Source organism: Stomoxys calcitrans, chromosome 4 (genome assembly GCF_963082655.1).
Source record: "Stomoxys calcitrans chromosome 4, idStoCalc2.1, whole genome shotgun sequence".
NCBI lineage: Eukaryota > Metazoa > Arthropoda > Insecta > Diptera > Muscidae > Stomoxys > Stomoxys calcitrans.
The window spans coordinates 3,370,836-3,387,041 of NC_081555.1; the positions used below are offsets into that span (position 1 = coordinate 3,370,836).

Sequence of the window (16,206 nt, forward strand, 5' to 3'; positions counted from 1 at the left end):
AGAACATCACAATTGGTGGCGACATTTGTAAGGAACTATGCCATTTGAAAAAATGATTTGGCAGACATGTTAAAACATCACCCCAAAGATGTGTTGCACTACGGCACGCCATTCGTACTTGAATCGGCAAGCACTCATTAAACTGTGAGAAGTTTGCCACTGTGTAATGGAATGTTCGTGGGCAAATTTGCGTGGATGAACCGATTTTCATGAAATTTTCACAGATGGTAGAGTTTGGCCCTTTGGAAAAAATAGGGTACTACATTTTGTAATATTCGCGAGGTAGGTGGACTGTCCCCCTAGCCCAAATTTTCAAAAACTCCCCATCGGAATTTGTTGAATTGATTTGAGCAAAATTTTGTATACTCCCTTATAGTGATATAATAACACAAAATTAATATAAAAAGGTTGAAGTCAAAACCCGTGGGGGACGCCCTACCCCTAAACCCAACCAATCGGACATGTTTACCGATTGGGACTATATGGGTATCAAATGAAAGGTTTTAAGAGTAGTTTAAGAACTTGGTATAACAATTTGACCCCAAGTGTAGGGCGGTCGCCCCACCAAATGAAAGATTTTAAGAGTAGAGTAAAAACTTGGTATAACAATTTGACCCCAAGTGTAGGGGGATCGCCCTACCCCGAAAAAAACCGCCCATGAATGACATGTTTTCCGATTAGAGCAATATGGGTATCGAATGAAGGTAATTGGAAGTAGAAAACGAAACTTTCAAGTCCAAGAGGGGCCACCGCACCCCAAAAGTCACCCCCAACGGGCAAGTAGGGCGATCGGTACAATATGGGATTCAAAGGAAAGGTACTTGAGAGTAGAATACGAAACTTATATAAAAATTTGGGTCAATGCACGGGAGGTCCCCCCATCCAAAATTATGTGCCAAATGGACATGTATACATACCAAAACGGGACAATATGGGATTCTAATGAAATGTATTTTTGAGAGTCAAATACGAATATAAAATTTAGAATTTAAAATTTGAGTGCCGCAAACATTAAGGGTGTAGTAAAGCACACCGGGCCAGCTTGTTATTTTTAAAACTTAACAACAATGTTATTCGATTTCCATATTTTAAGAATGATATCACAAATCACATCTAATATTAGAGTAATAAGGTTTATTTACTTTATTAAAATTACATTTCAAATGTAAACTCTCCAATGCTTTAATAAATGCTGAACTAAAGTTAAATTTTTTTGTGCTAAAAAAGTTTACAGAAAATTTGTACATGTTTTACGTCTGTTTATAAGTTTGTAAAAATTCCAAAACTTTGTCATGCATTTTGAAATTTCTTTCGAAAATCTCTGCAGCATCTTTGACCACCGTTGCTGGTTCAGCAAAATCATTTGCTTCACTTTTATCGAATATTTCAATATCTATTATCTTCGAGGTGTTATTCTGCTGATCATTTGATGCAATAGCTTCTTCAGAGATAATTATTTTAAAAACATTCAACACAAAATCATCATCCAGTTTATAAAGTATCAGTAGCTCAGCAGTATGTTGTAAAAATACACGCTGAGCAATTGTGGGCACCACTTTATCTTGTGGACAAATACTTAATGTTTCGTTGCTCCAACTTTCCTTAAAATGCAAGTCCATTTTATGTGAAAGGCAGTTTAAAACTATTTGGGATGTAAAGTCTCTTATATCATAGTCATCATCCATTAATAGATCTAAGATAAGTTGTATATATAACTTAAGAAAATGCAAGCGTTTCATTTCCAATGATTTAGGGTAGTGAACTGCAATGTGAGCCAAGCTTTTGGCTGCTTTAAATCTGTGATAAGGTCATAACAATTACAATAATAAATGCAAAAAGTTTCACACCCTACTTACCTTAGGCAAAAAGGTTGAGTGGCTTCGGCAATCTCTACTAAATATTCCAAACATAATTGCGCACATTCATATTTCACTCCTTGCTGGTGTAAAACTCTTTCCACGCACATGGTCAAGGGGGACTTGACATCATCGCTCTGCTTCTTTGCCACTTCTAACAGCTGGGGCAAGGTGAAATCAAATTGTTGTAGCTGGCTCAATATAGCATAGATTTTCTTGGCTGTCTCGGGATAGTATATTGGTATATTTAACATATTCTTCAACACATGGTGTAGAGTACTGCTGTTTTTCAACTCCAACATAAGCTCCGATGCAACATCGCAGTTTAATGATTCGACAAATTGTAATTCGTTAGCCAGTATTTCGTATTCTTCCAACATATCCAAGTCCTTTGAAAAGCTGCCCTTCTCGCCAAAAAGTAAAAGCAGTATGATATTAAGGCACGTCTCAGTTTGTTCCAATGGCATGTGTGTCATGGGGGGATCCAACATGTAGTCGCATAGGGCTTCCGTTGGCAATGTTAGACGCATAAGGTTTAAATTGTATAAGAAATATGATTTGTGTTGCACTGTATAGTAAAAAGCCTTTTTAGGATCGTTTAACGATGGAAATGTTGAGAAATACATCAACTGTTGTACAACAGTAGGCTTAAACTTGAGTGATGGTATGCTGGAATAGATAAACAAAAGTTAAAATTCTTTGTTTTTTGGTAATAATTGAGCTGGAGGTCTTAGTTTGTAGTTGACGTAAGACATTATCCGAAATACAACAAACAATCTCTACTATAGCACGATTGAGTCTTGCGTCGCTTTCAGTATGGGAGAAACTCAATCGAGCTAGAGTAGAGATTGTTTGTTGTATTCCGGATGATATCTCTCGTGTGAAGATGAAATATCGAGTAAAGAATAAAAAAATAAGACCTCGAGCCCAATTATTACCAAAAAAAAAAACGAACTTGCAAAAATAGGTCGATTATATCGAAAAACACAATTTCACAAAAGTTAATACTTGGAAAATTGTATACAAAATCTTTCTGCTTACGTACCTTGTCAAAATCTCTGATAAAATATCCAGCATTACTTTAAATAAAACAGCATTCTCCAGTGAAGTACATTTATGGAAACCCACAATGGAGCTGCACATATCCGCAATTAAGTCTTCGTTCAAAATTGTTTTGTGATTTTTCAATAAATAGTAAATCTAAATGGAGGTTTATGAATTTAAAAAAGATGTTAAAGCATAAGATAATACTCACTTGCAGCAGATAGCCATGAAGTAAATTAAGATTCAGTTTATGACGATGATCAGCCATCAGCTGAAATTACACAAAGTAGAATTTTAGTCAATTCATATGCCTGGCAGTTGTAGTACTTACCGCAATCTCCGCACACTTGCTTTGTATCATACTTCGAACATCATCCTTATTGATTAAGGCCCCCATTGCCTTGGCCGCTAAATAGCGTGTCTGCATTTCGGGACAACCTCCACATTTTGAAATGTACGGTATGAACTGTGATAGCTTTAAATTTGATTCAGTGCCCTCCAAGGCAGAAACATAGAGGCGACTTAACATCAACAGCAGTGGATGGAGTTTGTGGGCCTTTTCCTTATGGCCTATAAGTTCGCTGGCCTTTTGAAGTTCTTCCAAAAAGAAATCATACAGTTTGGGATAGCGTAAGAAAAAGATTCGTCCCGTCATTTTATTGCGTATATTTAGATTTTCGGAATCTTTGGTGCGTTGTACGCCGAAGACACGTGTTATTAGGGCAGCAAACAGCAAGGTAGCTGAATTCTTTTCGGACCAGTTTGTAGCATCATATCCTAGTATGGAAACCATAACACCTGCGGACACGTATTCTCCCACAGCCTCATTCAAATCGGAGCAACGGAATAAAGCACGCAGTATATTCAAGGCATGAGTACGAGATTCTGGACTACTTTCCAATTTCGAGGAGGCCAGTTTTAAAAGGTGAGTCATACAGAAATTCAGAGCTTTGGTGGAGCCTACCTTCAACTCAGAAGTGATTAGGGCCTGCACCATGAAGGGAACTCCAGCACTACGACGTGTTGCACATATCTTGCCGTTATTAATATTTTCCTGAGATATGATCGTCATCAAATCCTGTAGCCATAACATGGGCAAGGTATTCAACTCTACACATTCGATTGTCCATAAGCGGCAACATAGTTTTGAAAAACCTACATAGGCTTGCTCAAAAGCACCGCGATGTTTAGTTTCTGATAGCAGCAGCTTAAAGTGATCACCAATTTCTAGAATTTGTTGCTTTGTTATAAGAAACTGGGTATGGCTATTAAATTGAATGGGCGAATAGAGAACCACATGGCCCAGAATAAGCGAGACTTCTTTGACCGTACGCCAGGCACAAAGCAAAACCATTTGAGGTGTTGTTTTCATTTGAGCCAAGTCTAATTTATTTAGCTTGGATGACAATATTTTACATGGCTCCGTTACCGCACCAGTGCTGGAAGACTTATAAAAAGGGTCTTAGTGAAAGCTTCAAAGGCATCCAAACCTGACTTCTTACCTCTCTTTTTAACAATTCTTCTGGAAAATCCCCAAAATCATTTGGCAAATGGCCCTCTGGCGATGAGCTATTTACTATGGGCGACACTGTATGAGTTAGAAGCATGCAGATGTTAATCAACTCAGTTATAAATGTTTGCCATAGAACGTCTCCAGATAATTTGCCAAAGTCCAGCTTTGTTAACATATGCAAAATGGCCACCAGAAGACCATATAAGGGATTCAATTTTGCTGCTTCCAAAATACTATGCTGCGCCAACTTTAAACCCTGTAGCAATTCCAAGACAAGCCTTTTTAGGGCCGCATACGTGATGGGCTCGTACATAGGCAATTTAAAGTGGCCAAAAAATGAAGCAGGTCCACAATGGCAGAGATATTCAAGATGGTATGATGCTGTAACCGAATCCATAGGTTTGACCGATGTCAACAGATCCAGGAGATCCATTAAAGTTATATTCATTTTAAAATGTTCCAGTAAACTTTCCTCGCCTTCCCTGTTATCTTCCAATAGTTTCAACATATTAACAGCTAATTGGTTGTTGGATTCGTAGGAGTCGGACAAGGTGTCGTATAAAACTTTTATGGCATTGCTGGGTATTATGGATAACAACTTCAAGTTACAGTTTACTCCTGTCATCAGGCATTGCTGCAATAACTGCAACGATACCATTCTTCTGCTGAAATTAGCACCTTCGAACAAATTCTCCACCAATATACCCATTACAGATTTAAGAAAGCGCAGTTCTAATATTTTCTCTTCGGTTGCCTGCTGACCCTTCAACTGTTTCTGCAAGCCTATGCTACACCTTGTTAAGGCTTTGGTCAGTAAAGCCAAACTTTTCTGGCGAGTAGCAGGACACTGGCAGTTGATATTAAATCTAAGGTACATAATTATTAACTCGCACTCTATTTCTGTGAGAGGTTCTGTGCTCTTGTGAGTCTCCACTAATAGCCTTAATGCCATAATGCGCGTATCATCATCTTTCGAGAGAATGCTTAGTTTAAGGTTCGTCGAAAATTTGTTCATTATTTCATTGTAATTGTCCAATTTAATGCCTGATTTACGTATGGCCCATAATGTGGATAGCCTGGTACTTATGGGTATTTGATTTTCGTGTTCATTAAAGATAATGGCTTGTACGACTCGCGCATCACATTTGACCGACTTTACCACAAGTGTTTCAATATCTGGCAAACGTGAGTCTTGGTAAGATGCTATCCCAAGCAAGTACAATACCCAGGTCTTGGTCCAAATCTCAAAGGACTGCTCTTTATGGTTGTTTATCATTAGCACTGCATTAATAAAAGATTATCTTAATTTTAAATTGGATTGGGGTATGAAAAAGATGCTATCCACTTACCTTCATATAAATTATTTACTATGAAATCTCTGCCCAGATTATCAGCAAATAGTTTTGTAAATAATGTGGGGCATTTCTGCAGTATATGTTCCGTTCCCACAACAAAACACATTTGCTGCAACACAACACTTTTCACAGACAATGATTGGCGTTCCGAGTTACAGGCATCATAAATATTTTCTATTAGGCCATCGTAAGACAAATTCTTTGATGTGGCTATAACATTGCGCATAATATCTCGGCAAAGATGGCGTACGCTATCCATGTGATGCTCCATAAATGCCAATGAAAAGGCCATAAGTTTGTTAAGCATAGACTGTACGTCTTTCTCAGGTGAACCTTTAGCAAAATTCAAAGTCAATTTCGAAATTTGATACAATGCTCTGGTGGCACACAAGAGAATATTGGGAACCGTGGCATAATTGTTGGCTATGTCATCCACTTTCTTGCATATTTCCAAAATTTCTCCAGAATACTCATGAAAATCTTGCCCGTTGGCAGTGTTTATAATACCCACACACAGGGCGATTTCGTTGGGATTTTTTACATTTTTAACACTGGATATGAAACTCTGATATTCATGGAATAATTTTGAGGTATAAGCTATAACCATGCCAGCATTTGTGCGAGGATCCATGGGTATATCACCATCTAAGACAATGTTATTGCATAGCTTTGTAAGCTCCCGCAATTCATGCACATGGGTGATTTTTAAACATTCTCCAAATTCTTGGAGAAAATTTAATAATATGCGAATGGAATTATGAATAAATATGTAATATTCATTGCGTATAGAAGGAGAACTTATAGAGCTGTAAATGAATGGGCGGGATATGGACTAGGAAAAATAATTTCAACTATAGTTACACTTACATTAAATCCTTCATATATCTGTTAACTGATAGACAGACAAAAGGGAACACATGTGCTATATGCTGCTCAAGGGCTTTTAAACCACAAGTAAAATTGTCAAAGCAACCAGAAAAAGAAACAATTGTGAAATTCCAGATTATATTGTCGGCATTTGATTGCGTTGTTTGTAGCAACTTTTGCAGAGTGGATGCTAAAGCATTGACTATTAACAATTCCGTTAAATTGTTGCTATTGGTTTTAGCAGCCGTAATAAGAAGTCTTAAAAGGTTATATGTTAGAAAATGGTTTAGGGCTCAGTGAACAGTGTTTACCTACTTTACAATCTGATTACGTACAGGATGTTTTAGAGGGCTGTTGAAAAGTAAATCACATAGAAACTGCAATGCCGAATCATTTCCATCAATAGACTCAAAAATCTAAATTAATTAATTGTATTATTAGCCTAGCACGTACATTAGAAGACGCGAAGCTTACCTTTTTGACACAAGCCACTTGCTCGGGAACAGCTTTAGCTTCCTGAAAGCTTAAACAGTGGTGATCCTCGGCTGCATATGGAGAATAAAGAAAGGCATTTTAGTTGCATTCATTCATTCATTTTTAGAAGATAACTAAAGGTTTTACATTGCTCATATTGTGCTGGCAGCGCCACTGGAGAACTACGCATTTCAGCATTTTTCCTGACATTGTCGTTGGTCTTAACGGATGATACTCGTAGGTTAAGAGCATTCATGACGGATTTAATAAACTCCTTATTTACAAATTTAGGAGTTAAGGGTCCAGGGCGTTCAGGAGTTGAGTTGAACAGCTGACAAGGAAAAATAAAAAGACATTCAAAGGGATTTATTAACACATCCATATGGTGCGGTATCAAATCCCTGTGAATAGCTTGAATCATTGTGAATTTTTGTGCAGCCCGCAACTTCCGCTTATCGTCTTAATTCCTACATTTCCTTTGCAAATAAACACAGCACAAAATCAAAACTATTCAGTCGTATACTAGTATTTCAACAGGTAGATCTCTTATTGGAAAAATTAAAATTTGTGCAAGAAATAGTTGATTTTATTTGTATCTAAAAGCAAAAAGAGACTACAAAACATAAAAAGTGTTAACAAAAACAAAGCAAAATAGAATTTAACTTAATAATAAGCTGAATATTTTATTTATTAGAAGTTACAAGTGACGGCAGTCGGCACCTTTTTGCAATGTTAAGTGCTTTCAAAGGAACACACATATATAAAAATGTTCATATAAATTTACCAAATGTTGACTGGATATTAATGAAAATGTTAAAAACCATAACAAATTAAAGACTTATTTAGTTAAAATGTATCAAAAAGTCCTGAAAAGTAAAATCAAAGTGTGTATGTGTGTGAAGTTTCAGAACTAGAAAACGCGGGCTTTTTTGCGTCGCTAGACATATGGTCATGCAAACGCACACAGCCGTATACGTATCTGTGTGATTAGTATCGCAAAAGTGACAGCAGAATTGCATTTTCTTACGGAACGTGAGTGGACAAGAGCAAAATTGAAAAAAAAAGAACAAGAGTTCTTTCGCTGCTCAGTCGATAACAAGAATTGCAACAGCTCGGTTGTCTTATTGGATTATTGGAAATTAAAATAACAAATTAACAAGTAAAGAAAAACTAAGTAATATAATAATTGTAGAATAGTGTTGTAAAAAACAAAGTGTAATAGAAATTAACTCAATATAACGCGGAATATTTAGTTTATAAGAGAAAGTTGCTAAATATTGTTTAACACATGTGCATATACAAATTTTCGCTAAAAATTTGCCAAATTTTCGTAGAAAATCAAGGAAAATGTTGGAAAACCATAACAAATTCCAATTTAATGAAAGCTTACCGTGTGTGTGCGACGGTTCACTTGTCGTGGACCCCGGAGGGTCCGAACTGTCTCAGCGGAGAAAGGGGACATAGTGTGCTGGCGAGCGCTGGCTGTTGGCGTTAGAGCTCCGGCTGTGGCTCAGTCTGGGGCGCGGTTCTTGCCAACACACCATGTCCAGAGACAGGTGACAAAAAAAATTCAAATTTCAAACCAGCTCTGGATGGAAATGAAAAACACAGGGTCCCACTTATGTTAAGGCAGGCATGTCTTTCGCCTTCTTACTCGCACCTTCCGCTATGGATTCGCTCTTCAGGGGGCACTGAGACATCCTACAGTGCCCTGGACGGCCCACCCCAACCATGGTATCCGTTGTCCAACAGTTTTGGATACCCCAGAATCGGTCTCCCTTATCCCCCCTTACAGCTTGGTGCACTACCCCCTTCTTACCTTAGATAACTACTCCTCCATTGTGAAATGAAAACTAGGCAAAGGCGAATTTCATTTCAAACGTTATAAACGGTATGTATTTATTAAGCCGAATCAAAAATTCATTGCCAGACAAAGTTCAATCAAACGAAAAAAAAAGCAAAGAAAACAAAACAAGGAATTGTATAGTGGCAATTAAAAAACTTCGTTGATATAAACTCCTCTCCTTCAAAGAGAAAAATAGTAATAAAATTCTCCTTCCTCCACAGGTGTATTGGGTCTTCTCATGGTGTCTGGCCTTCCTTCAGGGTCGTCTCTCCTAACTGGAGTCAGTGCTGGAGCGGCTGAGCAGTGCCCACGCTTTCCTCTTGTCTGTCCGTCCGTCTGGTTGTGGTAAGTATGTGTATTCCGGCTGTATTGTATTTCCCGTAAATAAAAGCTTTGGCTTTTTTTTTATGTCTTATATGTTTATTTTTTTTAAAGGCCTAAGTTCGCAAAGCGAACACCAACAGCAGTAAGGGCTCCTTTCCGCCCAAAAGGTCTAGAATCTTTACCCCCTGGCCCTAGGTTGAGCTCGACCTAACAGCTGAGGACAGCGCCTATTTATTCTAGCGCTGTGTTACTAATAGAAAGGTAAGTGTCTGGTGTTTGCCTGCCTAGCCGCTTTATTAACAATTAACCTTCTTTTTATTCGTAGGAAATATGTGTGTCAAGGTCCTGTCCGTCCGTCTGAGTCCACGTATACGTCCCGCAATAGTGTTCGTGAGGAAAAGGGTACCTGCAGCACTGTCGGCTGACCAGTGCTTTTGATATAGAGCTTCCCACGATGGACAGAGGAGGTGGAGGTGTAGCTTTATGTTTCCGCGTTTGGCTTTTTGTTATTTGGTGATCAACTTTAGTGGTGTCTATTGTCTTTGATTTTCAAGTTTAGGATTTTTAACTATTGACTTTGATTTAGTTTTTAGTTTTTTTTTTTTTTTTTTTTCTTTTTAGGTCTTTTATTATTACATTGGTATTTTCCTTTTTTTCAGGTTCTTTGGCTTTGTTTCGAAACTTTTCCCTTTTCAGGTTCCTTTTTATTTAATTTGATAACATTTCTTTTTTTTTCCAGAGTTTTCATAGATTTTCTTTTTCAGCTTTTAATAACTTTCAGTTCGATTTATTTTAATCACCTTTTTTTCATAATCTTCTTTTTCAGCTCTTTAGTTTTTAATTTGTATTTATTTTCATTTATTTTGTTACAGCTTTTAAAACTTCTCAATAATTTATAGTTAATTTTTTTCCTCTTTCAGCAAATGTGCTGAAAGTTCAATAAATCACTTTAAAACTTTGAATTTGGTCTTTTTCTTTGTTGTTGGGTAAAAGCCAGTTCCGCCTCCTTTTCTCTGCCGAATCCAAAACCAAAAAGACTTTCTTTCTTTTTGAAAACACCACTTTCAACACTCTTCTGTACACCACCTCTTACTCCTTGCACGGCTCCATCCAAAAAAAAAGTCGTCATCTTCCCTTTACTGTCCATCATGGTTCCCCCAAGCCATCATGTCCACCGAGGAACCATCATAAAATTTTGTTTTCCAAAATCGCAAAAACAAATAACATATGGTTTCCTCGATTTTCATTGTAGTAGTTACATTTGTATGTGGAGGTAACATATGCTGGTAACGCAGGGTTGCATTCACCAGCTGCCATAAAAAACACAGACGGTTCAAACCCAGATGTCGCTCTTCTCTAATCAGACATAGGGTGACACGCTACACACTTAAGAAAAACCATAAAAACATTCCAATTAAATGAAAGTTTACCAACAAAATCAGTTTTAATGTGCAAAGAACGCTCAAAGTGTTTGTGTGTGTGCGACGGTTCACTATAAGAAAACGCGGACTTTTTTATGTCTCCAAACAAATGCCTATGCAAACGCACACAGCAATGTATACGTCATATGTGAGAGATTAGACTTGAAAAAGAGACAGGAATTGTACATTTCCTGCAGAAAAAGAGCGATTTTGACGGGAATAAGAATTTTACTCTGCAATAAAAAGAGAACAAAGAAAAGATTAAGCAGCCATCAGTGAAAACATTGATAAAGCGTGTGTACCGTTATTCATAACAATATGTAGCCAAAACTCTTAAACGAAAGGGCAAATTATGGCAGTGATCAGTGGTCTTTTCCAAGCAAACAGGCAAGGAGAAAAAGATGCAAAGAGAAAAGGAAAAGTTGATTAAAGGTTCTTGATCGTGAATTTGGGGTTTAAAAGTCCATTGGAAAAGAAGCATAGAAATAAGTGAATGAAGAAAAAAAGAGAAAATAAAGAAATACGTAATAAATAGTGTTTGGAAGTGAAAAATGGTGCATAGAGTATGAAAGAGGCATTATGCGAAGCCCAAAAAGAAGAGCATGAAAAATAGAGTGTTGTAGTGTTTTTATTTCTGACAGCCGCAAAAAAGCGGTATGGAAAATGGTAAAAGAGGCAAGTCTAAAAGCCCAAAAAAGCAGAGCATATTTTTCTTAAAAGTTTTCGGGAGTGTTTAAAATATTTAGGAGGTTGCGTAAAAAGTACGAATTTTAGTGAAGAGTTTGAATTATGTAATAATTTGTGTTTGGAAGTGAAAAATGGTGCATAGAGTGTAAAAGAGGCAAATTGCGAAGTCCAAAAAGAAGTGCATGATAAACAGCTGCAAAAAAACCGGTATGAAAACTAGTAAAAGAGGCAAGCCTTAAAGCCCAAAAAAGCAGAGCATATTTTTCTAAAAAGTTTTTAAAAGTATTTTAAATTTTTAACAGGATAAAAATATATGTGTAAAAAAGTGCGAATTTTTGTGAAGTTTTTAAATTCATATAAATTTAAGCACCAGCCGCAGTTATAAGATGGTGAGTATATTATTTTTTTGTTAACAAAAATACAAATCTATGAATACAATGATTTTAAATTTATATTTTTTTACCTTTAAAAGACAACAGTTTCATTTTAACATTTTGAACAAAATGTATAGGGACATTTTTTCGGCCAAACATACATTGTGTTATTTTGTTTGAAGCTTTCTAAATTACAATTACATGAAATGGTTTGGATTGCTTATAAGAACAATTGTGTGAATTCACACATACACAATTTCATAGTGAAACAGGGTTATCTTTATCAAAGCTTATTAAGTTCCTTTTTAGCCAAAAGTGTAAAGAAGGTACTTATTTATTTGAAATGTTTTTAGCTTATAGGTTTTTTTATATGGAGCTTGAAAGATTTTCGTACTAATACCTAAAGCTCGATAGCAAAATTTACTCCACATGTTTTACTCCATTTGTTTTATTAGAATAAAAAGACGACAAATAAGCGTTTTTAAGAAATATTATTATATAAAAGTGCAAACTTAATTTTTAGTCTAGTAAAGGTCAATCTACTTCATTTTTATCATAATTTAAACGAGCATGTTGTTAGAACTTGTTTCAATCAGACGGAAAAATAAAAATAATGGGTCCCTTAACGTACCATTAATTTTAAGTCAGTTTTTCTTGTTTGTTTTTTCCTGCCACGTTTGCTTTTTTACGTTTTTAAGTTTTTTCCATTTTTGTTAGTGAACAGAAAACTTAAAGTTGAAACTTGGTGAAAATTATATTGTCATATGTTTGAACTTCTTTTCTATATGGTTTTCTAAAACATTCATATAAATAAACTTGTAGCGTAAGAAATAAAAACTTCCGATAAAAAAGACCCTGCAGCAATGGGTTAAGCAAACGGCTGGTTATCCAATCCCATGGCAGCCGGTTGTACGTACTGAATTGGCCCTTTGAATTGAGTTGGAATCTTTCATCGGCAAGGGCTGTCGCTTCAGTGTACAACACACTGCTACAACAACAACATTAGTGTACAACACACTGGTACAACAATATCAACGCTACCGAGGATGATTGTAATTGTAAGCTTTCAGTTGATTGCCGGTTTTCCTACTGTTCTGTCGTAAATAGTCAATAGTTTATACAAATTGTGAGGTAATTTGAGAAAATTTAACATCTGTAGAAGCGTGTGAATTAATTATAATTATTAAAAATATCGAATATACGATGAAAATTGTGTTTAAATACAATTTATGTGCAAAATAATTAAGGTAAACACAATTTTTTCTCTGCCGGCATTGCAAAGAGTCTTTCGGTTTGCCAACTCTGTTCAGCTGCTTCGTATGTCATCAAATTTTATATAAACAAATGCCTGCATGTTGTCAGCACTGGTGTTATGCAAACCACCGATTGTCAAAAAATTTTGACAAATTGCAATTCTCCTCATTTTTACAGCAGCATAGGTATTAGAAATTTCCTTATTTAAAGTGTTTATGGAATAATAATAATAATTTTCAATCAGTTAGCTGAAGAGAAATACAGGCAATGGATGCTGCTAAGAAGCAAGACATGCCCCCACCAGGAGGCTATAAGAAAATTCCCTTTGCCCGTGTGCCAGCCAAAGTATACTTCTCAGGTATGTCGCCTAGGTTACGTTATGGTTGGTCTTTCATAAAAGAAAAAAATGTTTCTCTTTCAAAAGGTTGGCAAATGCTGGGAACATATGCTGCTGTGACCACCGTTGGCCTATATGTATATTACTTGAATGCCAAGATGATTAAACGGGAAGAAATTGAAATGCGTTCTGCCGAGAATGTCATTTTCCCCATTTTGATTGCTGAACGTGATCGTGAGTTCTTAAAACAATTGCGTCGCAATCGCGATGAGGAGGCCAAATTGATGGCCAATGTTCCTGGATGGGAGGTAGGCTATGGCTAAACGTTGTCAGTGGTTGAATTGATGATTTTTTCCCCATTAATTCAGGTCGGCACTTGGTATGGAGAGCCCGTTTTTAAAACATTGCCCAAGGATAAATTAGTGAGCCCCAGCTTCAATGAGTTCTATGCCCATACTGATTGGAAGGCTTTGGCTAAACGTGCCCATATCAAATTATGGTCTTAGATTGTTTGCATTCTACATTGAAAGTAGAGAACTGCTGCCCGCAGATAAGCTTTTGTTTAGTTTTAAATAATTTGAGCGATTTTTTAAAGTCCTCGTAGGAAATGATTTAATAAATAAAAATGTAAGAGGAAGCTTAAATAAGTCTTACAATTTGGAAATAATTGTCCCAACTCAGGGGCGAAATCTTCATAAAACTTCACACAATAAACAAATAGGTGAAACACTAATTGCCGGCCAGACCCACTCGACTCAGAACCAGATCCCTGTGGACGCACCCCATCTTAGTCGCAGAGTTCCTGGGAGAATCAAGCAGACGAAAGATAGAACACAATAAACTGCTACAACAACAACAACAACTAATTGCCAAATGTACAATCCGTTGAATTGTTGTTGTTGTAGCATTGTGTTGTACACTGAGGCGGCAGCCCTTGCCGATAAAGGACTCCAGGGGTAACTCCGGTGCTTTCAACCGGCTGCCATGGGATTGATCCGTTGAATTGTCTTTAAGGGTAATGAATTTTGCATTGCTATGGTGGGGTTGTTCTAAAATATGACGGCTTAAATTCAAGGCAAGGACAATTTCCACCTTTTCTGGGGAACTCACCTCTATGGTAAGCTATGTAAAACTATGGCTTGAGGTCATTATGAAAGCTCAGCTGCGAGATAACTGGCGCATCTACAGGGTGCGGATAGTGGAATGCTATATATGGAGTAGCTGCAATTGCAGTCGTGGACAATCACCTATATCGAGTGGAGTCTGAGAAGCCGGGCGGCACCGGCTCTTGTTGTTGTAGCAGTGTGTTGTACACTAAGACGGCAGCCCTTGCCGATGAAGGACTCCAATGGGTCCCAATGCTATTGGAATTGTCCGGCTCTTGCCTACAAACTGAATCCTATGATAGTCGACATGACAAGGCGAGTTATTGGCGCCTTTAAATAACGGTCATAACCTTCCCGTGGCGATAGGCCCTATGGAGCTGACCTGAGGTCATGTATATATTGATTGATATTTATTTGTTTCAATGATTCGAAAAATCATCTATTCTCATCCTCTGGGCAAAGAAATGTTAATTGAAAAATAAAACTGACTGCTTCTAAAAAAAGAACTGCCTTATTGTCTCGATTTGTTTTTTTTAATCAATTATTGTACCATGTCTACGTTGTTCTTTATCCTTATTAAATAAATAGGCTTGCTTAATTATACTAAGCTAAAACCATAAACATGGTTATGATACCCTACTGTCCATCATATTTGTTCAAAAGATCGACACTTACAGCGGTCAAAAAAAGTATACATCATTCAATGTTTTTTTTTTAATAAGTCTACAAAAGACAATTGGAATAAAAACATATTAAACTAATGATGCAGTAGTGCTTGTGTGATATATATGTACACAATTTCATTGTTTTTAAAGAAAAAAATAGTATTTATTGGAACAAAAAGGGCCATTTTACAGCTGAACACAAAAATTTAAACAAAAAAAGTATTCATCATTGCAAAAAAACAAAAAAATAAATAACATAATTTAAAAAAATTAATACTTTGTTATTCGACCACCGCGTCTTATAACTTCTTTTAAACGGTTTGACATCGATTGGACTAATTTAGCGGTTATATTTTGGTCTATATTAGTCCATTCCTCCATTATCACCTGTTGCATTTGACTCTTGCTCGAAAAATTGCGCGTTCTCAATTTGCGTTCGAGATGTTCCCAAAGATGTTCAATTGGGTTCAAGTCGGGACTTTGAGGAGGAGTTTTAATGACTTTGGGGCAGTTATACAGCATCCACATCTTGGTATTTAAAGCAGAATGTTTGGGGTCATTATCTTGATAATATTGAAAGTTATTACCAAGCCCAAGTTTTACAGCACTATCTTTTAAATTCCTCTTTAAAATGTCAATGTAATACTTATGATCCATTACTCCATTAATAATTTCAAGATTTCCCGCTCCTGAAGCCGCCATACACCCCCAAACCATTAAACCACCTCCACCATGTTTTACAGTAGCAACTGTGTTTCGTTCTTCAAGCTCTGTATTTGGTTTTCTGTACACTATGACCTTTCCATCGCACCCAAAAAGATTAAACTTGCACTCGTCTGCAAAAATGACTGTTTTCCAAAATGATTCGGGCTGTTTTACATACATTTTTGCGAAGTTTAGCCTTTTCACTCGGTTTATTTTATTTATAAAGGGCTTCTTACGTGCAGTTCTTCCTCTGTAACTATGCCTTTTGAGTGTATTTCGAATTGTTTGTGTAGTAACTTCCTTCCCTAAATATTCCATAGTGTTTTTACGAAGAATGGTCGCATTTGTCTTCGGAGTTTTCTGAACTTGCCGCACTAG

The 16,206-nt window shown here is 36.7% G+C and overlaps 2 protein-coding genes and 1 long non-coding RNA gene across 4 annotated transcripts; 2 read left to right on the forward strand and 1 right to left on the reverse strand.

Moving 5' to 3' along the window:
• Nucleotides 1-1,154: 1,154 nt before the first annotated feature.
• Nucleotides 1,155-7,454, reverse strand: LOC106093213 (thyroid adenoma-associated protein homolog). The gene is made up of 11 exons (XM_013260235.2): nt 7,257-7,454; nt 7,110-7,180; nt 6,951-7,051; nt 6,636-6,893; nt 5,763-6,574; nt 4,403-5,694; nt 3,232-4,347; nt 3,112-3,171; nt 2,902-3,056; nt 1,857-2,525; nt 1,155-1,797 (listed from the first exon to the last, which is right to left on the reverse strand). The coding sequence occupies exons 1-11, from the start codon at nt 7,363-7,365 to the stop codon at nt 1,251-1,253; spliced, it is 5,190 nt and encodes a 1,729-aa protein (XP_013115689.2). The 5' UTR covers nt 7,366-7,454; the 3' UTR covers nt 1,155-1,250.
• Nucleotides 7,455-8,525: 1,071 nt separating this feature from the next.
• Nucleotides 8,526-10,241, forward strand: LOC131997349 (uncharacterized). Of its 2 annotated transcripts, XR_009398210.1 has the most exons (4): nt 8,526-9,000; nt 9,177-9,300; nt 9,391-9,540; nt 9,605-10,241. It is a non-coding gene; the product is annotated as an uncharacterized LOC131997349 (long non-coding RNA). The 2 variants fall into 2 exon arrangements; XR_009398209.1 differs by having other exon boundaries at nt 8,526-9,300.
• Nucleotides 10,242-13,096: 2,855 nt separating this feature from the next.
• LOC106092916 (NADH dehydrogenase [ubiquinone] 1 alpha subcomplex subunit 13) lies at nt 13,097-13,999 on the forward strand. The gene is made up of 4 exons (XM_013259875.2): nt 13,097-13,200; nt 13,260-13,373; nt 13,440-13,660; nt 13,721-13,999. The coding sequence occupies exons 2-4, from the start codon at nt 13,283-13,285 to the stop codon at nt 13,856-13,858; spliced, it is 450 nt and encodes a 149-aa protein (XP_013115329.1). The 5' UTR covers nt 13,097-13,200; nt 13,260-13,282; the 3' UTR covers nt 13,859-13,999.
• The last annotated feature ends 2,207 nt before the right edge of the window (nt 14,000-16,206 follow it).